The 24,949-nt window shown below is 45.8% G+C and overlaps 1 protein-coding gene across 2 annotated transcripts in view; it reads left to right on the top strand.

Moving 5' to 3' along the window:
• The window catches only part of MSN (moesin), a 36,605-nt gene extending 16,006 nt beyond the window's left edge, over window positions 1–20,599 (top strand). Inside the window, exons 2-13 of one of the 2 annotated variants that reach the window (XM_054076044.1) lie at window positions 2,993–3,076; window positions 10,514–10,609; window positions 11,145–11,419; window positions 11,721–11,804; window positions 12,152–12,298; window positions 12,730–12,826; window positions 13,697–13,860; window positions 14,314–14,444; window positions 15,036–15,196; window positions 15,689–15,781; window positions 16,196–16,429; window positions 17,388–20,599. In XM_054076044.1, the coding sequence (XP_053932019.1) occupies window positions 2,993–3,076; window positions 10,514–10,609; window positions 11,145–11,419; window positions 11,721–11,804; window positions 12,152–12,298; window positions 12,730–12,826; window positions 13,697–13,860; window positions 14,314–14,444; window positions 15,036–15,196; window positions 15,689–15,781; window positions 16,196–16,429; window positions 17,388–17,552 (1,731 nt within the window). In that variant the 3' untranslated portion in view covers window positions 17,553–20,599. Of the gene's footprint in view, window positions 1–2,992; window positions 3,077–10,513; window positions 10,610–11,144; window positions 11,420–11,720; window positions 11,805–12,151; window positions 12,299–12,729; window positions 12,827–13,696; window positions 13,861–14,313; window positions 14,445–15,035; window positions 15,197–15,688; window positions 15,782–16,195; window positions 16,430–17,387 lie in introns of those variants that run through there. The other variant, XM_054076045.1, reaches the window with a different exon arrangement.
• Window positions 20,600–24,949: the final 4,350 nt, after the last annotated feature.

Below are 24,949 nucleotides of genomic sequence, written 5' to 3' on the forward strand. Positions count from 1 at the left end.
GCTTGTCAGGCTGGGTTTGTGGGTCTCTCCTTGTTTGGGTGGCAGGCAGGGCACACGGAGATGAGTGAAACCAACTCGCGGGCAGTGAAGTGACCCCGGGTATCATTCAGAGGGAGCTCCCTTGGTGATCGATTTCCCAGCTCTTTTACATGCTAGGAGAAGCAACTTGTATTTCTCTGCCAGTCCGCAGGCTCTTGAAAGGAAACAAGATGCTGGGTACAGCTGTCCCTGCTCTGCAGCGTTGTCAGGCTGTTATCTGCTGGCTGGGAGCAGAGAGCAGTGCCTCCGACCACCTGGAACCGTAGGAGCCTCACTGCTTCTCCAGCTCAACAACCAGCTCAACCAAACCTGGCTTGGGACCATGTGGGAAAAACCTCTTTGTATGTTTCCGCACTGATGAGGCTTAAAGCTCAGATTTATAGCAAACTAATTTCTCAGCTGAGTGTCAAATTGGGATCAAACCAGTGGCTGAAGTGTCACTGTAGTGGCCCAGGCTGTGCATCTGTGCGCAGGCCACTGATGGCTTGCCGAAGCACGCGGCTGAAGGCGTTAACTCTGCTTGCTGAGGGAAGCCGGTGGTGCCGGGTGTGGTGCGCTGAAGCAGAAGCCTGTTTCCTGTGGTGTCATAGCTCATGCTGGCTGCTAAAATAGCACGGGCTGGAGCTGCCAGTGCAGATGCCACGCAGGACCCTGGGTTGCTGCTCATTTGGAGCATGGGGGGCTTCTGCCAGCAGAACATCTCCCTCTCCCAGTGAAATGTACTCACTGAAGGACAATAACTGTAGATGTGTATGCATGGCAACTGTATGATAGCCGCCGATAGCTTACATGCATCAGAGTAGTGACAGTGAAGGAATCTAGCTGGTTCCAGCATGGGACCCTATTTTACTGTGATAACAAAGACATTAAGTCTCACAGGTAAGTATTCTGCATGAATTATGAGGATACTTAGTGAAAGAGCTTTATTTTAAATCTTACTGTCTGATTTGCTCTGAATAGCTTAGAAGCTGTTTGGGCACAGGTTGCAGAGAGCTGCCACAGATGTTTCAGTTCTGTTTTCTGGTGCTATCTCTGCTCCTACTGCAGTGTTCGGTCACCCATAGGGGTGGTATAGGATAAGAGTAGCTGCTATGCTTTATCCATAAAAAATGGAGCAAAAAGACTTTTTCACGGTAGTGGGTACGTTAGTGTTTTAGGTGAACTTGAAAGACTTTAAAACAAGCAAAAAGAAACCTGTTGAATAGCGGTGTGCCTAGGCTCCAGTAGGCTTTTTGGGGGACTTCAAAATACATTTGGATGTGGTGGTCTCTTTTGGCACTTGACTTACTTAACTAGCGGAATGCTTCTTGCTTATGGAGAAAAAACCTGGTTGCAGCTCCCTTGCAGTCTGCTACTGCTTTCTTAGTAAAGAAGATTTGAAATTTGTCCACATATGTGGTAGAAATCCAGAGATCAGAACTGGCTGCAATCATATCACTATTGGGTGTTTCCTTGAATTTTCTCTGCTTACTCCAGCTTTTTTGGTCTTTCGTCATGTGGTTAGCTTAATCTTAAGTGTAAGTTTGAGTAATTCTTACAGAAAGTGTTCACAGCATAATTCCCCCTCTCCCCTGGAAGGACGGTGGGCTGTGCTAAGAGGATTGATTGTACTGAAAAGCAAATACATTAGGATTTGTTGATGTGGGGGATCTGGCTGTTGCCAAGAAAGAGAACTGTGAATGCAAGGCCTGTATGGTGTGGTTTGGTGCAGTATGAGTATCTCTTCTGTGCAACTTCAAGTTTTGAACTTTTGCTTTGATGGAAAAGCATTAAAACAGTTTCACCTAAAATATCTGCAGCTTATTAAATAGCTCTGCTTTTTTGGTTGATAGGTATGCAAATAGAAACGAATTTGACCAGGCCTGACCTTGTCTGGTCCAAAGTTAAGGCATCTGCATCCATGCGGGAGTATTCCTGTCTACCCCCGTGGATCTGAATGTTGGTTTCCAATAGATCAGGAGTTATGAATGGATTTGGCTAGGCTTTACATTAATCTCTGAGGTGAAACGCCTCTGCTGCTTAACATGCTTCATGAGAGCATGTTAAGAGAGTATAGATGTCTTCCTGCCTCTGTACGATGAAGCTGCAGGTTCCCCTGCTGCAGTCCTTGCCACTTTAATTTCACAAGTGCAAACGTGATGGTAACACTTTCCTGTCGATAGTGTGTCACATAATGTTTCTTCTGGAAGACCGTTCATGCTCGTGCTACTTGCATCTAATTTGTCAGGAAATCTTGACTGCAATATTAAATTACACCTAAACCATTTCTACAGTGTTTAGACATCTGTTGTGTCCCTGAAAGAACTGGAAAGCAGGAGGCAACTGCACAGAGATATTTCTACTGCTTTGTGAAAGGTCAGCACGTATGGCTGCATGTTGGTTCAGCATGCATCCTTTTTCCCTTAGCACGTGAGATCATCCTGGTGTGCTGTCTGCTTTGTACCCACAGCTCTTGAAGCATGTCTGGAAATCAAGCCTTACAACTTATCCATATACAATTGGAGACTGGAACCAGTATTGTTAGTATAGATTAGTCCTCTGTAGCAGGCTGAGTTGTTAGTGCTTCCTGGGATTTTCTTGATATTCATCCTCCAAATGGAGTGGTTGGATGTCTGGTTGTGTGTACAAAGTTTGGAACATCTCTGCCTTGTGAAAGGCACCAGTGTCTTCTACATGAGAAATTAAACTTCATAAGCTGTAAAGGGCTCTCACATTATAGAAGGGAATGTTAGTAGGAACAGGGAGGATAAACTCTTACACTGAGAAACAGGAAATTTATATTCTCCAGGGAAACTGGGAATACTGTGCTGGCAGTGCAGGCAGCTTTGTAACTGCTGGCAGTGAAGTTCCTGGAGGCCTGGGAGCCAGTCCCTGGCTGTAGGCAGGTGTTAGTTCACTGTTGGTCAGCGTCACTTAGAGCGCGTGTTGTAACCGTGTGTTTTCTGTCTTGCAGATCAGTGTACGTGTTACCACTATGGATGCTGAGCTGGAGTTTGCCATCCAGCCCAACACTACAGGGAAGCAACTCTTTGATCAGGTAAGTGATGGAGCTGCAGATCTGAAGTTGATACAGATGTGATTCTGTTAAGGAAACAGCAAACAACTTCTGGAGGACTTCAAGGATTAAGTGTAGTGGTATGTATAACGCACTCAAGAGAACTCAGCATAGTATGAAATCATACTTTTTTTTTTCCCTGCATTTTTTTATCTCCAAGAATGTGTTAGGAGTTATTTTTACCTCTAATGAACTGCCTTGGTACTATAGCTCATAACTGAAAAGCAGTAGATGTCTGCAGTCACAATTCATAAGACTTAGGAGGGAGCTAGTAAGCTATCAGTGGTTGGCTTACTTGCAAGCATGGTGTAATTAATTTCAAAGAGTAGTTGGTCTCTAAAATAGAGGCTTACCTAGGTTTCAGGTGTTGCTGCAAGCCTTCAGTGCAGGTGAAGTAATATTCTATACTCCCACTGGGCTCTGAGGGAAATCTTGGAAGTTATGTATGATGCTGTTCTGGGCTGTCTTCATCTGGGGGCTTCAGCTTTCCTCTGCAGTTGCTGGCTGGGCAAATTTCCCTTGGATATGCCCCAAACAGGAGCAGGTAGGCTTGTGCAGCCCCAAGCTGGATCAGCTGACAACAGGTAGTAACAATTGCAGCAGCTGAAACTGCCAGGCTCCACCAAGTTTCTCTGCTGTAATCCGGAAGGCCATGGATTTGCCACTTGGGGAAAAATCTGAACAGTAAATTCATAGCTTAAAGAAAAGTAAAATGAATCTTGGACAGAAGACAAGATGAAGGAACTGCCAGACCAGATATGTCAGCCATGGGTGTGGTTCAGCAGTGCTGAGCATTCTCAGGCCAGCTCTACACAGGATCAGTCTAAGAGAACTAAGGGAGAACTAAGGGCTGACCCACCCATACAAGTCAGCTGTCACATCTGGGGCCAGCAGGCTTAATTCATTTTTTGTTTTTTAGATGTTTAACCACAAACTGCTACTTTCTTTCATACTCAGCTGGATGACTCGGCACTAGATATTATATGGCTCTTTGCAGCCCAGCCCTGAAATGGAAGGAATAGAGTGAGATCGTGGAAGAGCATAGTTTCATAATGGGAAAATCAGAAAGGCTTTCAGGAAAGTTCTGAGTTGCAGTAAAGTTCTCAGCTATCTGTTGTACTATGTACTATGTATAGTAACTTCTACTTATTTTAGCCCTGTGTGGTCTCAAATCTGACAGTTTTTGATAGATAGACACGAGAGCTGGACTCTGTCCAGAATCTATGTGTGCGACATGGAACTCTACCATAGGCAGTTCACAAAAGCATGTGAAGCAGAGGTGATTACGCCTCGCGTTCGTCAGAAGATGAACTGATTTTTGGAGGGGTTCTTCTTCATGTGAGTGCTTCCCATGATGGTAACTTTTCAGTAGTCAGTTCCTCACATTATCCGAGGAAAGCACCAGGTGATACACTGCTGAAGTTGTTAGTATTTTTAATCTGCACATGTTTTTTTCACTCAACTCCAAACCATCTGCAGCTTTAGCTGCAAACTGACATTTTGGTGGCACACTTGGGCTTCAGCAACTTGTCTCTATTGAAGAAGCATCTGATCGTGTTTCCAGTATGGGAACTTCTGTTGTGGTACTTGATTTCACCCTTGTGCCTGTTCTCAAACAGCAGCAGTTCTCCTCCCTGTAGTTTCACACAGCACCTGTTTAAACAGGCGGTTAGGTTGTTTTTTCCATAGTAAATACTTTTCGAAGGGAGAAAACAGATGCTGTTGCAGAAGTAAGTTCCTGAGTTGCTCATGTAAATGAGGGGATTTTTACTTCAGCTTAATTGGATTGTGGGTGGAGTTGGAAGAGGAAGTACAGCGGGGCGGGGGAAGAGATGTCTGAAGCTCCCTGTTAAGCATTTGCTATTTCTAAAAGGTCTGGTGGACACCGTCTCTTTGTAGTGTCCATATATCACATTTGCTGGAATAAGAATGAAACTGTTTTCTACTGCCTAGCATATACACCTCTACACCTTCGGTGGCGTTGGTTTCTGGTAAGACTGATACCAAAATGGATGTCTCAGAGCCCTGTCAGTGGATGTGCTGGTGATGTTGGTGGGCACCACGCAGTGGTAGTGGAAAGGCTGACCCTCTGCCAGGGTTTGAGAATACCGTGAGCAGAAATGTAGGATGCTGGCAGTAGTTGTAGAGATAGCAAAAGTCTTCCAACTCTAGCATGAATAAGGAGTTTTGGAAGCTACTTCTATGTGGGTGGTTGAGAAGCCTAATCCTGTCTTGTGTTGCAGCCCTGCAATCTAATCGTTAGTCCTTTATGATTAAGGACACTAATTGCAAAAGAGGTAGCTACTTGGCTCCCACCACGATGGGAAACATGTTGTCTTGGTCTCCGAATGCAGACACACAATAGACTGTTTTGGAGTGGAAAATTCAAGGCTCTTCTTTGCAAAAGAGACTTTATAATTAGGCTTACACATAGGAAAGCATTACCTCCTGTATATGGAGATGCTCAAATAGGTTATTGACCTTTGCATAGAGAGCTAAGGGAATACCGAACAGGAACGTGAGAGCCTCCAGTGAGCTGACAGTAAATACTGAACTTGCTCCCTTTACTACAGGGGTGAGGCTTTGAATATATCATCAGATGGCATTTATCCAGTATGTTTTAAATGATTGAGCTGTTTGTGTGGATTGGCTCCCGTGGAGGGCCAGTCCAGAGCTGTTCTCCCTGCTAACGGGGACCAAGGAGTCTGCCTGATAAGCTGTTCCCTCAGTTTCTGTCCTGAGTTTCTGTCTTGGGTTCCATGATGGGATGTGTAAGAACAAAGTTATGGCTGTTGTTTTCTGGCTCCCTTAAACTATGGTGTGCTCCTGGAATTGCTAATCTAGTATTTTCTGCCTGCTGCTGAGTCTGAAAAAGGAGCTGATTTCATAAATGCTTTTTTGAGGGGAGGGAGAGTTTCTCTACAAAGTGAACTTGGGGGTTTGGTTTTGTAGCACATTGACCTTCTGCTGTGAAACCTGATTTTTTGTTTCTTTCACAGGAAAGAAATAAGATACCTTGCATGTTTTTGCCCTCAAGTACCCTTTCACTTTGAGCCGTCAGTTCCAAGTTAAGCTAAAAGGAAGCTGCTAAGTATTACCAAAGTTTCTAGCTGCACAGCTACCTCGGTGCATGCTGCTGCCTTTGTTCAGTAAAATTTATTCTGAATTTGTTCCATCCTCTTGTGTCTGAAGATAGAATAAATATAATTTTTATGCCGCCCATAATTCTGATCTGCTCTGAATAGGATTCGGAAGTAAAGCCTGTACCTAGGCAGTAGTTTCATGGAGGGGAGCAGTTTTGAATCGAAAGGTTCTTAATACTAAGTGAATGGGCTTGAGGTAGAAATATTCCTGTCTCCGGCTTTCCTGCTTGCTTAAATCACGAAGTGAATTTTTGTAGTGATGGAACAATGCAGGTGCCTCACTGCTTTGTTGGAAATAGTCTTCTGCCTGAAGGAGCTGGCTGTAGAAATACCACCGAGTTGATATACAGTCCAGTAATATTGTGATTTTTACTAGAGATCTTCCTATAACCCTCTATCCCCATGGCTTGTACAGCTCTAGCTTGGGTAGCTTCAGCTTGTGTGCACAGACAAAACCTGGGTTAATTGAGACAAGAGGACCGTCCTGTCTGCCTTCTGCAACTTTCCTTATGCACCTCTTTCCTTGTGTACCTCAGCATCAGCTGCTGAAATGCAGTGCTCGCAGACTTGCTGGTAACACAGGAGCTCTGCTCCCATTCTTCAGCCGCTGGCAATGGGTTGGGAGAGCTTGAGGATGGGCCTTTCCCATCGGGTCAGGGGCGCTGCCTGTCCCACAGGCCTGGCTTCTTCACAGGCTCCTTGAGGTGCTGCTTTCCTGGGGCTGCAGGGCACAGCCACGGCGATGGATAACTGCTTGCTTTCCTCTTGGCATGTTTGTGTGTCAGACAGCAGTGCAGCTGGGCTGGAGACCAGTGTGTAAAAGCAAAGCATTGCTTTGTTTTCTGTCTCCTACACATTTAACCATTCCTCTGGCAAAACTGCTTAGCTGCTTAGTGGTGTGAATGGCTTTGAAGTTGTGTCCTTCCAATCTGTCTTCCTCTCAGACTTCCTTTTCTTGGGTAAATGGATTCTAGCTTGAGTCAGTGAGATTTTGGCTTGCTGCAGAGGCGAGCCTATGCCTCAGGCAGGGAGACAGGTAAGGAACTCGCTTGCCTGAGTGCTTCACAGCTGTCTGGAACGCTTTCCAGAGCGGCTTTGGCTTAGTAGACATGGCCTCTTCCAGGCTCCTTGGGCAGCACACAGCCTGGTCACAGAATACTTGACGGCTTTGACTCTGCAGTATGAAAACATACTCCCTTCATCAGTGTTCCCCATGCGTTGTGTGAGGCAGCCTCTCAAATGCTGTTTCTGATCATGTCCGACCTTGGATCCTGCTGACGCCTTGTTCTGTTATTCCCCTTCAGAGCCCCTTGTTCCTTCTGGTCTCTCTAAAGCAATCCTAACTGTCTGCAGCACTGGGACTGTTGGGTGGGGACCTCTGGTAGGCTTCCATCAAGACCTCTCTGACAAGTTGTGATTGCTACACTGCTCAGTCAGTCCTTCCTTCCCCAACTGAAAAAGAGCTCTCTTTTTCCAGCTTCAGAACAGTGACGTGCTTAGTGCTCTCTGAGCCTACAGTTGACCATGTAAACTTCAGTCCTTCCAGCACGAACTTTTGGATGTTGCCTAGTCAAGGAGATAGTGGCTTCAGCATGCCACTCCAGAATATTCCTTTAGAGTAACCAAAAGCACACAGTCTCATTACAGGCGATCTCTGTCCAATTAAGAGCCATGAGGCCAAGTTACAGGTAAAAGAGAAATGTGAGATTAGAAAAACTTCGTCTGGCCAACGTACCATGGGACAACTGGGTGTAGTTGTAGGCTGCTGCAATCTGTTGACAGTTTTAGATTGAGCCTTATACTGCAGGCTGAATGAGATCCAGGGGCTGACTTCATGTTCTCCCTAGCATGAAGGAAATATTTGCACTCCAAGCTGGAGAGTGACACATCAGGTATTTAATATAGTGGTCTGTGTTTAAACAGTGCTCTCCTCCTGTCCAGCATGCCAGCCCTTCCCCATCCTTAGCACCTGCCAGTAAAGAATATGGTTGTGTTTTGGAACATCTCGGTTGGTCAGGGCTCCAAGTGCTGAACACCCCCATACATAGTTGAGCTGCTTACTGCCAGCCAGACTCCTTGCAGCTGTAGCAAGCTGTTGCATCTTGCTTTTTCCCTTGCTAAATGGGACTAAATAGCCTGCTAAAGCTGAAGTGGAAAGGATGGAGAAGAACTGTTTCCCCTGCATTGTTTGACAGAGGCTGCTGTCGTGTGCATTTGCTCGGTGAGCAAGTTTGAAGATGAAGGCTGATCAGGCCAGATCTGTGTGCTAGCTAACAAGCCATGACATGCCTTGCTTTATAGCTCCTGTAATTCCTACAGCAGGAACTGCACTGCATTTCAGTTTGCTTCAGCAGCAGTTTTGGGGGGGTGATGCTGTGTGCTGTGCTGTCTCCTCTCTCTGTTGAGTCATTGTTGTTGCTGCTATTGCTGTGGAGATTTCTGCTGTGGAATAAAAGTCCTTTTGTGCAGGGCCTCAGTGTGCTGCCTTTCAGTTCCTTGCTGACAGTCTGGCTCTTTGAATTCCCAGGCGTAAGCTGCTGACAAGTGGAAGCCAGGCAAGCAGACACATGCAGCGGGGGAGCTTCCCTCCCGTTCAGATGGTAATGCTGCGGAGAACAGAGCTTTGCTTCGGCTTTAGGACAGTTCTTCTTCCTCTCCTTGTGCCTCCTGCTTTCAGCTTACAGAGCAAACTCCGATACCTCTCCTTAGCTGTCTGCATCCTTCTCCCTGATCTGCCCCTGTGTCTGCAGTGGCTTTAGACCAGGTCTCTGGTTTGCTGTTGAGCAAGGACAGGCAGAATAATTTCATGCACTCCAGTGGGACGTTGTATACAGACTGTGTGACCTTGTGTAGGTTTTGTCTCTGTGTGCTGCTAATAGCGTGCCTCTGCTGAAAGCTGCCTTTGGTTCATGGGCCTGAAGGGGCATAGGGCTGTGATGTAAGGCCAGAAGAAATGTCTCGTCCTGCCCTAAAGAATCTAACTAGTAATGTGTTTGCGGGGAACCCACGTACTTGGTGTTACTTCCTACCAGAATGAGAGACCATCAGATGGGAAAAGAGTGCATCCTCAGGATTCAACAGGAAAGCCATTTAGAAGGAAGTAGATGTTTAGGGAGCAATCATAAACCATGGGACAAGGTGGTACAAAACCTACTTCTGCTTACCTGTCACAGGAACTGCAGTGACCAGGCAGCTGGTGGCCCCAGGGCAGGTGGCATCCCCTGTCTGCAGTGTGCCAGTGCCTCTGCAGGCGGGGGCTGCTGCAAGCCCGAGCTGGGTGGTGTGTAAAAGCAGTTGACTGTGCCCTGTGTTAGGTACAGCGCTGACCTGAAGACAGGTGTCCTCTCCCTCCTCCCTTCTTGTCCGATGGAGGTGACAGGCAAGTGCCTTGTGCATTGGTATGAGAATAGCTCTTGGGGGTTCAGGAGAGTCCTGGAATTTCAGTTTCTAGCCTTGCCACACCCTGTGGCACGTCCCGGGCTTGCCAGGGCACAGAGCTGTGGCCTGGCATTGTGAACAGGCGTTACCAGGGAACTTTCCCCTCCTTTTACCAGAAGCAGCATTGCACTGCAGTTGCCCTCCCCAGGCTCTTGTCTCCTGTTATAGTATGGCTGTAAGCCTTCCTAACTCTCATTTACTTTAACACTCATGATGTCCTGGGGACACACTGAGGAGAGAGCTGACAGCACTGAGATTGATTTCTGTGGTGGCTCTGTCCTGGCCCAAGGGCCCCTGTATGTACCTGCCGCTGTGCCTCATCATGGGGCCATTCTGTACAGAGCTGGATGGATGTCTGTCCACAGCTGTTGGTTAGGTAGAATACAGATCTTGCAACAGCACAGCCTGGTAGGACATGACCTAGCAGGGCAGTCTGTGGCTTGCCCAGGGGTACTTAATTTGCATGATAAGTGAGGGGTGCACCTGGAAATGATCTGTGTGGTGTGTTTCTGTCAGCCATTACACCAGTCAGACCTCTTGCATCACGTTTTGGCTACAGATGTTGGTTTGTAAGTGGCTGAAGGAAATGGTATCCCAGCTGTTGTTTATGAATAGCAACAAGCCTTGAAGAGAATGGGGAGAAGGAAAAATAAGAAACATCTCCCACTTGAGACCCCTCAGATGCCCAGTCATCTGTGTGTGTGCATTGTAGCAGGGGAGGTGGAGGTTGGGGCATTGGTCATCTTTGTGTTCCACTGAATTTACCTCTACCACTTCCTCTGCCACTGTAGAGATTGGCAAATCTGGCTGGAACTCCTGCTAATTGTCTGTCTTCCAGGTCGTCAAGACAATTGGTCTAAGAGAGGTCTGGTTTTTTGGACTTCAGTATCAGGACACCAAGGGCTTTCCGACATGGCTGAAGTTGAACAAAAAGGTATGCTTGCTTCAAGCTCTCGCTTGTCCTGTCTTCATTCCTCATGGAGGACAAGGGCAAATTTAGCCTCCATGTTTCTGTCAGGGATCTGTTCTTGCTTTTCCCCACACCTAAAGCACTGCAGGTTTAGTGACTTGATGCTGCCTTCCTTCAGTCCACAGCCCCCTTCCTGAGGCACAAGGAGTTGTGATATCTGACGTGCTCCTCCTGCATCTATTCCTGTTTGTTATCCAGGCAGATCTGTTACTTTTCCCTGTAACACACTAATGGAGTGCTCACATGAGCATCTTGATTGGAGGGAAACCTAGAAAGTAACTTACCTAACGCTGATCATAGCTTGTGGCTAATCATAAGTCCTGTGGGGAGAGGCAAGGAGGCATTTAGCAGTAAGGAACTGAAAATCTTTGCTTTTCTGCCCACTCACTTCTGCATTAGAAAGGAGAATTTTTTTTTGGTACATTCTTGTCCTTTTGTTCATAAACCTGCTCCCTTTCACTTGGTGTGTAGGTTATAAAATCCAGTAACTCTGTTCCAGGTAACAGCACAGGATGTACGCAAAGAAAGCCCCCTGCTTTTCAAATTCCGTGCCAAATTCTATCCAGAGGATGTGGCAGAAGAGCTGATCCAGGACATCACACAGCGCCTTTTCTTCCTCCAAGTGAAGGAGGCAATTCTGAATGATGACATTTATTGCCCTCCAGAAACAGCTGTCCTTCTGGCTTCATATGCCGTCCAGTCAAAATATGGAGACTTCAACAAAGAAGTGCACAAGGCTGGCTACCTGGCTAGTGACAAATTGCTTCCGCAGAGGTAGGTTCTTTAAGCATCCTACTGCTACTGAAGAAATTAAAATCAGAAGTAGGGAGAGAAGCTCCAAAATCAGAAAACGTAATACTCCAAGGAGAAGCATGACTAAATGCAACTTGTCATTTGTCAGAATTCTGCCTACTGACCAGTATGTCTCTAGCCTTATAATATTTCCTGGAATATTTTTGTAGGGGAACTGTGATGCCAATGGAGTATTTAATGAAGTATTAATCAAGAGTGATGTGACTGTGTGTGCGTAAATGCAGTGACTGGTCTCAAAGATCCCATGTATTTGAATTTCTAGAGTCCTGGAGCAGCACAAGCTTAACAAGGACCAGTGGGAAGAGCGGATCCAGGTGTGGCATGAGGAGCATCGAGGAATGATTAGGTAACTGATGCAGTGTGCCACTGCTGTATTTGAAGCAGTGTGATACATGCTATTGTGTAATGTATGAATGCACACAGAGATCTGAGGCTTGCTTCAAGATGAGGTAGCATTCTTCAGGTTACTCTGCTCAGAGGAACTAGGTGCCTGCCTCTGCCCTTGCTAGTCCACATCAGCTGATATTCTTAGTAAAACAAAACTGAGTCCGCAGAGTTTGTTATCTACTAGGGTGATGCTTGGAACCTTTGCCAACTTGTTGCTGCTCTGGCCATGAAGGGAGACAGCACCTTCTTGCTCTAATGGCTTATAGACTCAAAAAGGAGTATCTTCTTTCTTTTTGCATGCTGCAGAGAAGATGCTGTCTTGGAGTACTTGAAAATTGCACAGGATCTGGAAATGTACGGTGTGAACTACTTCAACATTAAGAACAAGAAGGGCTCGGAACTCTGGTTAGGTGTAGATGCTCTTGGACTCAACATTTATGAGCAGAATGACAGGTAATAACCACCCTCTCCTTATCATTGCCTTCAGCTCCTATGAAGGCATTAAAAATTAGATTTTTCTGGAATTTGAATTTTTAAACTCTACAATTTCTGCATCATCCTTGTCTGTGTTTTTGATGCTACCAGAATGATCTGTAAAACATGCTGCTTTGGACCAAAAAAGAAAATAAACTGTCAAATCTTATCAAGCTAGTTTTACTTGTACCCCGATCTTCCTGCCACAGATTCATTCTCCAGTTCTGTTTTTCATGGAGGAAAAAAAAAAAAAGGCAGGATTGAAAAACTGCTTCTGATGTTGGTAGTTCATTTGCGTGACTAATTTTGTTTGCTTATTCCAGTCAACATATGAGTACTGAAATATGAGGACAGATTTGGTAGAATTTTGAGCTTTATTCTTTATTTCCTTTTGCTTTCCGTTTCTGCAGGCTAACGCCGAAAATTGGATTCCCTTGGAGTGAGATCAGAAATATCTCATTCAATGACAAGAAATTCGTTATCAAGCCTATTGACAAGAAAGCACCAGTAAGAAGCAACATTAAAATTGAACTTTTGGTGGCTTAGCTGAATGATTTTTTTACTGCGCACAATCTTTTTGTAAATAATGTCAGCACTGACTTAGCAGTGCTCTGGCACTTGATCTCTTGAGGGCAGCATGCACAGAACAGATATCATGGCAGTGAGGTGATAGTTGGGATTTGTTTCTGGCTAGGAAGGTAGGAGTTTGTGCAGTATAACTTTTAAGCTGTTTGAAGTCAGTGGCAAGGAGAAGTTCTCTGCTTAGGATTTCTGATTCTCCTGAGACTGTTCATGTTCTCTGATAATACAGTGAGGGACCCAAGAGACTGATGTTAACTGTAAGTGCTTCCTTTGTGGCCTGTTGGCTTTCATAATGTGTGGGATGGTCTTTTGCAGTTTTTCACTTCAAGCTGAAGCTTCAGGTCATTTTGTAGGGGTTCTTGCAAATTTATAATGAACATGATTGTTTTAATTCTTAAGGCTTATTTAGTGCCCTGCTGTTGCTCTTTTTTTAACAGAGCAAATTTATTTAAGCATTGGACATCATGTTTTTCGTAGTCTCGGTGTGCCTGCTAAACCAGCCCCAATGTCATTTGTAATGAAACAGCTCTGTATTCTGTGCCAGGGATGCTTTACAGTGAAACCCAGTGCACTATAACAATAAGTTGGGCACTTCTGCCCTGTGTGTAATGGTCAGGTTGAAATTAACTCCTGAAAGGTTGGTATCTAACTAGCACCGCTGTGTTAGGCACAGATGAGAGAAGCTGGCTAGCAATTCTAGAAGGCTTAGGGCCTTGAAGTGTATTGCATACACAGGGGGCTGGGGCTTCTTTTATTGAAAGAACAGGTCTAATGCTGCATTTTTCTTGTCCTAAGGACTTTGTATTCTATGCCCCTCGGTTACGGATTAACAAACGAATCTTGGCACTTTGCATGGGGAACCACGAGCTCTACATGCGCAGGCGTAAACCAGATACCATTGAGGTGCAGCAGATGAAAGCACAGGCTCGGGAAGAGAAGCATCAGAAACAGATGGAGAGGTTGGTTGGGTTCTGAGTAACCTGGACTTGCATGGTCACTGAACAATAGCATCATGTGCTAGATAAATTGCTGATAATTATAGAGCCAAATATAGAGCAAAATGCTTTCTGCTTCAGTAGATCTAATGGGATGGCGGAAATGGCACTTGTCACAAGTGTGACCCACCATCATTTTCTTGGAGCTAAAGATTTGTCTGTGCATTTGACAGAACTAATACGGATCTTGATATAAGGAGACTTCCTTTGTAACATTGCTATTATGCACTTGCCATTGAGATGAATGCCAGCAGAGCTTTTTCTGGTTGCAATTCTACAAAGGGACATGGCTGGAGTACAACTCATGAGCTGAGTGCTGTAGTGCACATCTCTTCTGTGTTCCTGGCTTCACTAGGAAGCGCTGCAGTCTGAGTAATGTGTTAATGTGACATTGTGTTATGGCTTCTCCCTCATCAGAGCCCTGCTGGAGAATGAGAAGAAGAAGAGGGAGTTGGCAGAAAAGGAGAAAGAGAAGATTGAACGTGAGAAGGAAGAACTAATGGAGAGACTCAAGCAGATTGAGGAGCAAACCAAGAAAGCTCAGCAAGGTAAGGAGAAATGGTCTGGTATTCCTTTAAATGCACAGTGTGAGTGAGGAGGTTTCAAATAGTAGAACTATAAGCATCTCTAAGCCATCTGATACTCCATTATTGTATGCTAACAGGTGATAGAGCTTGCATTACAGAGCTGGGTGGCAGCCATGTTGCCTCTCTAGCGGCCAGAGTGCCTTGCAGTTTTCATGTGCTGACTGGAAGCTTTATCACAGCACATCTGTAGAGGAAGGCGTCAAAAAGCCATTACTCTGGTTCTCACTGTCTAATTGCTTGGCCAGTGTTACAGCACGGTGTTGCCCAAGCAAAGCACTGCATGCTTCTCTGCCTTTTTAAGGTTATAATTTTGAGATTTGCCCACAAATCAATTGAACAAGTAATCTGTTGGCTTGAAACAGGCCTGGCTTTTAGTATTCCAGTTTCGGTTACAATGTGGAGGAAAGGAAACGGGACACTTGCTTGCATCTCTCCCTTAACTGTTCCTCTGAAGGAAAGCCCTCATCCAAGACGTTGGTGTAAGGGCACTTTCCTCTTCTGTTGCCATTCTTTACTTGATCTTTCTTCAAATGTGCTCCCGTGTTCTTTCAGAACTGGAAGAACAAACCCGCAGAGCTATGGAGCTGGAACAGGAGAGAAAACGAGCTCAGGAGGAAGCAGAGAAGCTGGCTAAAGAACGTAGAGAAGCAGAAGAGGCAAAGGAGGCCCTATTGAAAGCATCCCATGATCAACAAAAGACCCAAGAACAGCTGGTAAGTGGGCAAACTCAAAATTGGGTAGGGAAGATAGCAACGGACTAGGCATCTAACTTACTGAAGCAAACCAGGGTATGAATATAGTGAGGAGGCATAGTTTGGTCCTTTAATTTTAGGCTTAAACAGATGAGCTTATGCTTAAATACAAGTGTATTTGTACAGTAGAACAAGATTGTTGTGCTTTTTGACTTTCTTATATCTGATGCTGAGAACTGTATGTAGAGCTCAGTAACTTTTTTTCCCAGGTTTGGATTCAAAGAATTGAGCTCTGTAGCTCTGTTTGGAGAATTAAAAAAACCCCACAACAAAACCCCAAACTTCTTTGGCTTTATTTTCCTTTGCATCATGGAGATACTGGTGGGACTGAGGTTTATAGTAAGGCTTTCTCCTTACCAAAAAGATGTTAAGAGATACTGGTTTTTTTTCAAGATTTGGACTAAATGCTTCAGTTAGCAAGTTTTTGTCCCCACTAAAAGCCTTCTTTTGCAGGCTGCTGAGATGGCGGAACTCACAACTAGGATCACACAGCTGGAGCTGGCCAGGCAGAAGAAAGAGAGTGAGGCCCAGGAGTGGCAACAGAAGGTAAAGCAGAATCTGTGCAAATGGCAATGCTTCTTGTGGAGTTGCTCTTCATTCTGTGTCATGACCTAAGTTACTGCACTAGATATCATACTAGACTGAGTGTCTTCGAGCTTGAGGCTATTGTAAATACCCAGCTGTGCTCGTTGGTGCAATGAGTGTCCTCTTCTAACTCCATGTAAGAAATATTTTGACTAATTAGGCCCATAACCTATTTTCCATAGATGATAACTGTTCTTCATATCTCTGAAGTGCTAGCCAGCAGAAAATTTTGCAGATGATTGTTGCTGAGTAGCTTTGGAACATACTCCTTCAGTGTTTAGAGGTTTTCCTTTAATAAGCACTGAGAAGTACTTCTGCGAGAAGTTTTGTGCACTTGGGATTGCATTGCCTAACTTGTAGCATGCCCTACTGCAGGCACAGATGGTGCAGGAGGACCTAGAAAAGACCAAAGAGGAGCTGAAGCATGCCATGAGCACCCCTCACGTCCCTGAGCCCATGCACTCGGAGAATGAGCATGATGATGAGCAGGATGAGAATGCAGCAGAAGCTAGTGCTGAGCTGCGGTCAGAGGCTACCATCAAGGACCGTAGTGAGGAGGAGCGCACCACTGAAGCAGAGAAGAATGAACGGGTCCAGAAACACTTGAAGGTGAGAAGCTGGCAGCAAAGAGGGCAGCTGCTTTTGCCATTAATTGCAGCTGGGAGGTATTTCTTGTATTTTTAAAAAAGCGGGGAGGAGAGAGGTGATCGTGATCTTGCCAGATAGCAACTTCACCATTGAGCAGATTTTGTCCCCTAGCACTTGACTTCCACATCACCAGAAGTAGTGATGTGTTTTCAAGCAGTGCCAAAAAGCAGAATCTGCCAGACATAGTGTGCTTGTGAGAGCCTTGCTAGCCATTGGACAGCTGTTCCTGGTCCTGCAAGGAATCTGAGGACTTGTTCCAATTCTTCTTGAGCAGCTGTCTGTACCGTCTGGTCTGACTGGGTTGCATTGCATTGCTGAGCACAGCCCACTGGGCTCAGCATGGAGGGAGAAGTGCTGCACCACGTCCTCATAAGTGACTCCAGTGACTCACAGTTCTTGCGAGCTGCCCTATGTGCCTCCAGCTCCACTTGTTCTGCACCCTGCTGTGGTGGTTATGCTCAGGCAGGGTGAGAGTTGCCCTTTGCCTTCTGCAGCAAGTTCCTCTTGTGGTAGATGCTAGTAACTGCTCAAATTCTGCAAGATGCTCCTCTTGTCTCTACAGATCTCTCCATTTGAGTCTTCTTCTGACATATGTAGGAGATGGTCTGTCTTGCTGTGCTAGACCACGATAAATAGGGTGACATATTGCCTGATGTTTTCTACTTTTAAATGGTAGGGGAAAATGTGAGCTATTTCCACAGAATCGCAGAGTTGTTTAGGCTGAAAGGGACCTCTTAAGATCTAACCCTGCCTCCTGGCTCAAGCAGGGTCAGCTAGAGCAGGTTGCCCAGAAATTTGGGCTTATGTTTTCTGTCTCTGTGAATATTGAATCTTCAGTAGGATCAGCAGGGAACCTCCATGTCCAGTCTTGAGTCTCTGGCATATGCTAACCCATTGCTGTGTTTCCCCTTCTCTGAAGGCTCTTTCCTCGGAGCTGGCAAATGCTCGGGATGAAACCAAGAAGACAGCCAATGATATGATCCACGCTGAGAACATGCGCCTGGGCCGAGACAAGTACAAGACCCTCCGTCAGATTCGACAGGGCAACACCAAGCAGCGCATTGATGAGTTTGAGTCCATGTAAACTCTCCCCTGCACCTGCTGCCCTGTGCTCTTCTTCTCCCCTCTTTCCCATCCTCTCCTATCATTCACTCATCATTGTGCTGCGCTGGAACCACTACAGAAGAGTGACCATGGTCTTACTTATCAAGTTTTGGGTAAATGCTGGAGTTAAGCAACAGAAGAAAGAACAGTATTTACTTCTTTCTGGGGTGGCTTGGGAAACATGTATTGGGGCAAATCTGAAATTGTTTGGCTTTGGATAAAGTCTCACTGCATTTTGTGTTTTGGTTACTGAAGTGGCTGTGTTGCTGCCCTCCCTGTTGGGTGGGGAGGCTGGCAGACACTCCTACTGACTTATGTATGGTAAAGTGCTAACAGTTTGACACTTTGCCTTCCGACTAACTTGCGCTAGCTTCAGTATTGGGCTTAGTAGCCACGGTCTGAATTTCTGACTTAATACAGAGTCTGAATCGTGGAGTTGAGAAGGGAAGTCTGGAACTTAGGAAGAAGGAATGGAGGTAGAATATGGGTTTTCTCTCTAAAAGACCAAAGCGCTTCAAGTGTAAGCAGACCAAACAGGTTCAGACGTGTTCCTGCTGGTGTTACCTTTTGTTGTTTAATTATTGAACTTCGACTTTTTTAGTCATGAGAGGCCTCTGGAACACTTCTACTGATGCAATGTGGTTTGGAACCTTGACTTCCGTGCTTCCAGAAGTTTTGTCTCTGGTGAATGGCTTTGTTCATTGTCATTTGTCTGAACTGAATGTAACCAATGAGGCAGAGAGAGCTGAAGAACATTGCCTTCCTTTTTGGGTTTGCCAGTGGAAACCTGAAGGGGTAGGTAGAAACGTAAAAAACTAAAAATTCTTGTGATCATGTTCCCCTTTGCTGAACCAGTGCATGTATAGTCATGTGAATATGATCTCTGTTTTGTTCCTGCCCACCCAATAGGCCTTTTTAGGACATAGTCACTGGTGCCTTATGACTGTGTATAGATCTGCTGTAGCTCAGATGTCTTTTTATGATTGCATCTAGTTTTAAACTAAAGAGATCAGCAGCTAGGGACCAAAAACTGCTCTTGTATCTGAGACCTGTACAAGACTGCATCTGTTTTCGTGGCTCCAAGCAGCATTTGGGGGGAGAGGATCCAGAGGTATTTATCCAACTGCTGCCTTAATCCTCACTAGCATTCTTCCAGATCCTTGGCTCAAGTACTTTTCCTTCCCCAGGAGGATGCTTTGCCTCATTGTAGCTTTGCAAATAGAAGGCTTTGTCTCTTAGAAATGGGACGCTAGTGGTTGTGGGACTGGCCCCGAGAGCCATTTGTACCAGTTGATGCGTATTAAAACACCTCCTGTCTTAGAAGCTCTCTGTGCTATAGCTGCCCAGAATCCTTCCTGCCGTTTCTGGGGAGGAAACAGACATGTATGCTCAGGGTTGAATTGGATTTTTGCCTTGATCCTTCATAGAAGGAAATCTTAACCTTCAGAAGAGGCCTCTTAAAAATGGATTCCACTTACAATGGAGTCCTCCTTTGTTTTGCTCTCTTTGGATTAGCCTGTCCCTGTAGGAAGTCATTAGGCTAGCCTGTGATGCATCTTCTTGCCTAGCACGATCCTAAATCTTGTGACTTTCTCTGTTTTGTGGATTCCCCCTTTGTATGGTGTCACTGCTAGTGGTGAGAGAAGGGAAACAGCTGACCGCTAGAGGCCTTTCGGCTCCCTGCTCTGTGGGAACCGTAAAGGGGGACTGTGCCAAAAATAAATGTTCCACGATAGTGGTAATAAACTGCAGTATTTCCCCAAGAATCCCTTGGGCTGGAAACAACCTTACCAGTGCTGTATTATTTTATTTTTTGGAAGTAATACAAGTCTGGAGACCCACACAAATGCCAACCAACAAACCTCTGTTAGGAGCATTCTTAAGCGTGTTGCTTCTAAACATCCCAATGGATCCTGTGGGAGCTGCCTTCCCCCTGGACACAGCCTGCATTTTGAGGGGGCACATGGTGAGTGCTTGGTTGTCTGAAACCACGTCTCAGTACTTTGAAAGTCACTGGTGAAAGCTGGCAGTTCTGTCTGTCAGAACTGGTTTGCATGTTTCTGTACTGAAGGGTTGTTGGCACTGCTCTATGTGAGCCTCATTACTGGGGGAAGAGACAACCTTTACACTTCTGTTTTGGTGCTTTAAAGCTGGTTCTCAGCACTTCTGCTCTTCTGTGGCAACTATTGATGCATTTGAGGGGAGAAAAGCCTTTATTACATTTTAACAATTTCCTAACAAGTGGTTGTATGGTGCCTGGAATATGTGTTCAAATAATGAACTAGTAAGCCTTTTCTGCTTTGATCTCACAGCACTGCTGAACTCATGTATTATGATGCTGGCGTGACTTCTGTTTATAGGATTTTTTTAATCGTTCTAATTCCAAATGGTCCAATACAGGAATAGAACGGCTTGTGCCAGTGAGTTCACCTAACTCTTTGTAGTTGTTTCAGCCCTGCCTTCTTCTTAACCAGTATTATATTCCAGTGGTATCTAAAGATATTTGATTTCAATACTTCTAGCTATGCACAATTAGAAAATATTAGTCATGGGATTGAGGATATGTTTATGGTCCCCTTTCCCTTGGAAATGTATACTGTATTGTAAAGAAATGATATTTTGCAGGAAAACTAATGTATGAAGCTTTCAGTATTATGGTGAGACTTGTAGACACATTTTTTATTTGTTAGAATACAGTGAATTATTGTTCTTCCTCTCTGTGTTCAGATTTTATTGGGTAACTGCTCTTCTTGGGCATGGAGGGAGGGAAGTACTTTATCAAATGTTTCCTGGCTTGTTTATTCTTGTTTTATTTTTGATGCTGTAAATTATGTTGAGGTTTTTTTGACCAGTCTTTTTACTGGATTATAGTAAGACATCAGTCCCTTAAGGCTGTGGAGTAATTCATGGGTCCATGTGCTTGTCTGCAGAGAGAAACTTGATGCTAAGGCATTTTTTTCTTGTTTGGAGGAATTGTTAAAATCTATACCCTGTTCCTAAAGTGCCAATAAAGTTCAGAGAAATTCAGCAGTTGGTGTCTGGCTGGTTACTGAAAGCTGGCTGAGAGTCTTGTGCCATGTCTTCAAGCTGAACAGCTCTGCCACATGGTTCCTGGGAGGGCAGCCCTGCAGCACTCTCACAGTAAGGAGAGCTTACCTGCATCCTGCAAAGGAACTGCTGGAATACCATCCACTTCCCCTGCCCAGCCCTCTCAGCTGACTGGAGCCAGTACTGGACCAGTCAAATAGACGAGGAGGAGCTGCTGTTGTAACTTGCCGCCTGCCAGGCCCGACCCTGCACATCTGCGATCAGGTAAGTATGTAGAGGGTGATCGAACCTCGCTGCTGCTGCTGCTTGCCCTGGTGTCCTGGATCTGTCCTGCCCCAGCCGTGCTGGGGACTTCAGCCCAACCTGTTCTGCAGCCACCTGGTGGTGGCCATCTCCCTCTGTGTTTCCTGAAGTCCTGGGGACGGGGTGTGTGATTTAATAGCATGGCTACTGCTGCACTTCTGCTAACGAACCGTGTGACCGCTTTTGTAGCTGCCCTCAACATGGGTGTGACTAGGGACTTGGCAGAGTCTCTGCCTCCTGGTTGTCATGCTGCAGAACAGGGCAGAGATTCCATCATAACATGTCAGCACTCAGATCTGGTGCTAGGGGAGAATCCTGAACTCCTTCATAAGCAAAATGGGAAGTGTGGAGCAAGAGAGAATTCTGCAATCCCCACCAGGCTTGGCACAGATCCAGTTTCCATAGGTGGGTCTTTCATATTTGTTCCTTCCAGGATTCCAAAAACCCAGCCGCCACGAGAGGAACTGCATGTCTGCTTCAAAGCTGATGCAGCCTCCACGGTGGTCACACCAGTCTGTGGGGGATGCCGCTCTCAAATGGGGCTCCTGCTGCTTTTAGTGCCCTCGCCTTTTGGGGGACAATTGCCTTTCAGTTTGTGCTTATATTTCTGTGGTCTGAGGGCTCTGCATGAGTGGCGCAGCTTTCATGGCACTCCCTTCATCTGTCTGGAGACCGGAGAGGCTCAGTAGCTCTCCAGTTAGGTTTGTCTATATTCAGTGTATGTATATGTATTCTATATTCAGCATGGGGGTGGGGGAGGTAGGGTATTTTTTTGAGTGTCCTGGTGAGATTCCCGGAGAGCAAATGGGTGGGCTCAGTACCCTTATAGCCACTACTTCTTCTCTGATGAATGCCACTGGAATGTGAACATCCTTGATGCCGTGCTTATCAGTTCAGGTCAATTTGTGTAGGATGCCGTTAGTAAGTATGGCAACTTAGTGAGAGAACTCGAAATTTTCCTCTCTGTTTATCAGGGTAGGACACTGCCTTTTGACAGCGCTGTCTTCTTGAAGTCGGCTTTGAGTTGTGGAACCAGTAGTGTAGTCTGAGACACCAAACAAGGATTGTTCGCCTCTTTCTCATGTTGGCTGATCCCAGAAGCTGACACTCCTGTCTGTAATCTGGCTGCAGACCTGGTGCATCATGCTGCGGTAGCTCTCTGTAAAGTAGCTGCATCTAACAGCTGTTTTCCAACATCTTGCAAAGCTTGATAATGCAACATGCGCGGCCAGGTATGATAATCAGGTAGCTGTACGACAGCTGCTTGAATATCTATGAAGGTGGACTGTCTCCCGATCTGAAAGCAGAGGATAACTGAGATATGGCTTGTTTGCTCTGTACAATCAGTGTAACCGTTGCTGCGTGCCAGCTTTGTACCTGTATGTAACTCAGTCTGGGCAGACAGTCTAATTATCTTATCCCAATGCATAACTGGAGCATGTGACAAGTGTCAGAGAACATTGTAATTGATCTGTGACTGTCAGCCCATGACTGCCACACACCCTTTTGTGAGTTGACTCCACGTGTCATGTTAGTTTTTCTGAAAGGGAGACATTATCTGTAAGAAAAGGATCTGGGCCTTAGTGCATTAAATGTTAGTCGGAGGCTGACTTTTCTTTTGCAGGTCTGCAACTCTAATTTGAGGGCTGTTTGTGGACAAGGGTGCAGGTCCTTATGACTAAACACTGCCTGAATGAACATCTAGTGCCAAGTGATGGATTTCTGACAGCTACTAGTAATTTTAAGGTGGACTTTCTCAGGGTAGATGGCAGGATGAAGTGGATATAGGGAAAAGCAGAGAAAAGAATGAGGAGACTTTAAGCAAAGAGTAGTGTTGAGAATGCAGTAAGGAGTATTGGGAGCTTTTGGAAGAAACCGTACCTGCAGCTTCAGTTGAGAGTGTATCTGCTCTGAGCAGGTGCCAATACCATTGATATAGCTTCCTGGTGAGCAGACCTGGTTGGAAAATTACAAGCAGCCATGATTGCTATTTCCTCTGGTCCTGCATCATCTCTAAAAGAAATACAGGCCAGGGCTGATGTTCAATCATCAAGAAAGACTGTGAAGGGTCAAGGGTGTGTGGAACATACTGCTTGTGAGCTGGCAGGTTATGATGAAGGCTAACTGTACCTTGTGTGCAGCAGTACTGCTCTCACATCCATCTTTGAAGCATCCTTGACTGACTGAAGGAGAAGCCTCTACAAGTGAAGGCCTTGGCTGGGGCACTGTAACTTCTTGGTGGCCTTCACCCAGCTAGGCAGCAGCTGCACTGACAGGAGTGACTGCTGTCGGGAAGCTGGGTGGTGAATTTGGTTTGTTCCCTTGTTGCGGTATTAGCCCACCTATGGTTGCATTATTGTCCACTTGCTCCCTGTGGAGAAGGCTTGGCCCCTGCTCCTTTTGTTTGTAGTGATTCTCGGAAGGTTGCTGAACATCTAGGAAATGGTTAGAGCGGGCAAAGGGTGGTCTTGTTTGAGAGACACAGAAACTGAGGAATGCTTACACTCTTCCCCCTGAGCCTCTGGCCTGTCCAAGGCAGGATCTGAGATGGAGCAACACTTGGTGTCACTGCCTTGTCTGCAAGTTGGTGCTAACCTCATCTGTTCTGGGGCAGCGCTCTGTACCTGGGCCTGTGGGCCCGGAGAAAGTGAAACAAGTACAAGTTGTCCTGTTTGTCCTGCTCTTTCATAGAGGAATTTCTTCCCCCCTTATTTTATTAGATGCATCAAATCTGATTCAAATGGCACTGGAGTTGATCTCTCAACCCCAGAACTGCAGCATCATTAAAATGACATCCATGTGTGTGTTCAGAACTACAGGATTACACCATGAGCTTCACTTGTTTTCAGAGAAGCAGCAGACTAATATGGTAATGCTGAGCCTTCCACGTAGGGCCTCTTGGAAGCCACAGGTTACAGAAGAGCTCTTCTGGTCAGAGCTGTGTGCAGGGTCTTAGGCCCAAAGGAATCTGCCTTGTGCCAACCATGCTTGTGTGTTTGAACTGGCCCGCAGAGGGACCGAAACTCTAATGGTGATCAAGAGCTGGATCTGGTATCTGAGAGGTCTGATTGTGCTTCTGTCTGTGGAGGGCTGCAAGCGCATGGTGTAACTTCTTGTTGGATCAGTGCAGTGTTGGTTACTGCTTATGCAGAAACCAGGAGGTGGCATGAATGGCAACTCAGAGATGTTTTGGACATCTGCATGAGAGCCTCTAGGCTGGGGGTGCGGGCAAACTGTCTTTTGTGTGATGCAGAAGAAATCAGACAACATACTTCAAGGTAGAAAACCACTTCCTTCCCAGCATGTGTGAACACATCACTGGAGGTGCAGCCACAGCCCAGCAGCAACAGCAGCGCAAGCTGCTGGCGAGTGGAGGGTGTGAGGGTGCTGGTAGGGACTCGAGTTCTGCACAGTTTCTGTGAAACTGAGATGAAGATCCACTTCAGCTGTGTCTGGCACATAGCGTGTGCTGGCCTCCAAAGCAACATTTTGAAATTTTTTTTTTTTAAGCTAGGATATCTTTGCTTCGCTGGGTTTCATTTTTTGTTGGTTTGGTTTTGGGGCAGGGAAAGTTAGTTGCAAAGCTTTCTAGTTTTGAGTCCTGGGCTAAATGACCCCTGGTTTGGTCCGGAAAGGCTGTATTGACTTCTGGGCTTGCTGCTGCTTCATGGAGTTGGGGACAAAAGGAAAAAAGTAGATCTTGGTGCTGCCCTTTCTCCCTCTTTTGAAGGCCATAGAATAGGCTCTGAACTTGGTGTGGGGTGTGATTCTCTCCTACCCTGCAGGGCTGTGCCCATTTCCACCAGAGGACGGGTTGTCCCCTTTTTTGCTCCTTGTGTCTCTGGGTATGATGCTTTTGGACCTGGCTTCCCCCTCCGTGTTGGCTGCTCTCCCATCAGGTGGCATTGACCTGTCACTTGCTGTGCTCAGAGTTCTGGCAAGGAGAGAAAGGTCAGTGTCAGGCAAACACACAAATGTCCTTGCTGTGAAATCTGCTGCATGTACATCTAGTGTATTGCTCAAGTC

The sequence above is a fragment of the Cuculus canorus genome, chromosome 10 (assembly GCF_017976375.1).
Source record: "Cuculus canorus isolate bCucCan1 chromosome 10, bCucCan1.pri, whole genome shotgun sequence".
Classification (NCBI taxonomy): domain Eukaryota; kingdom Metazoa; phylum Chordata; class Aves; order Cuculiformes; family Cuculidae; genus Cuculus; species Cuculus canorus.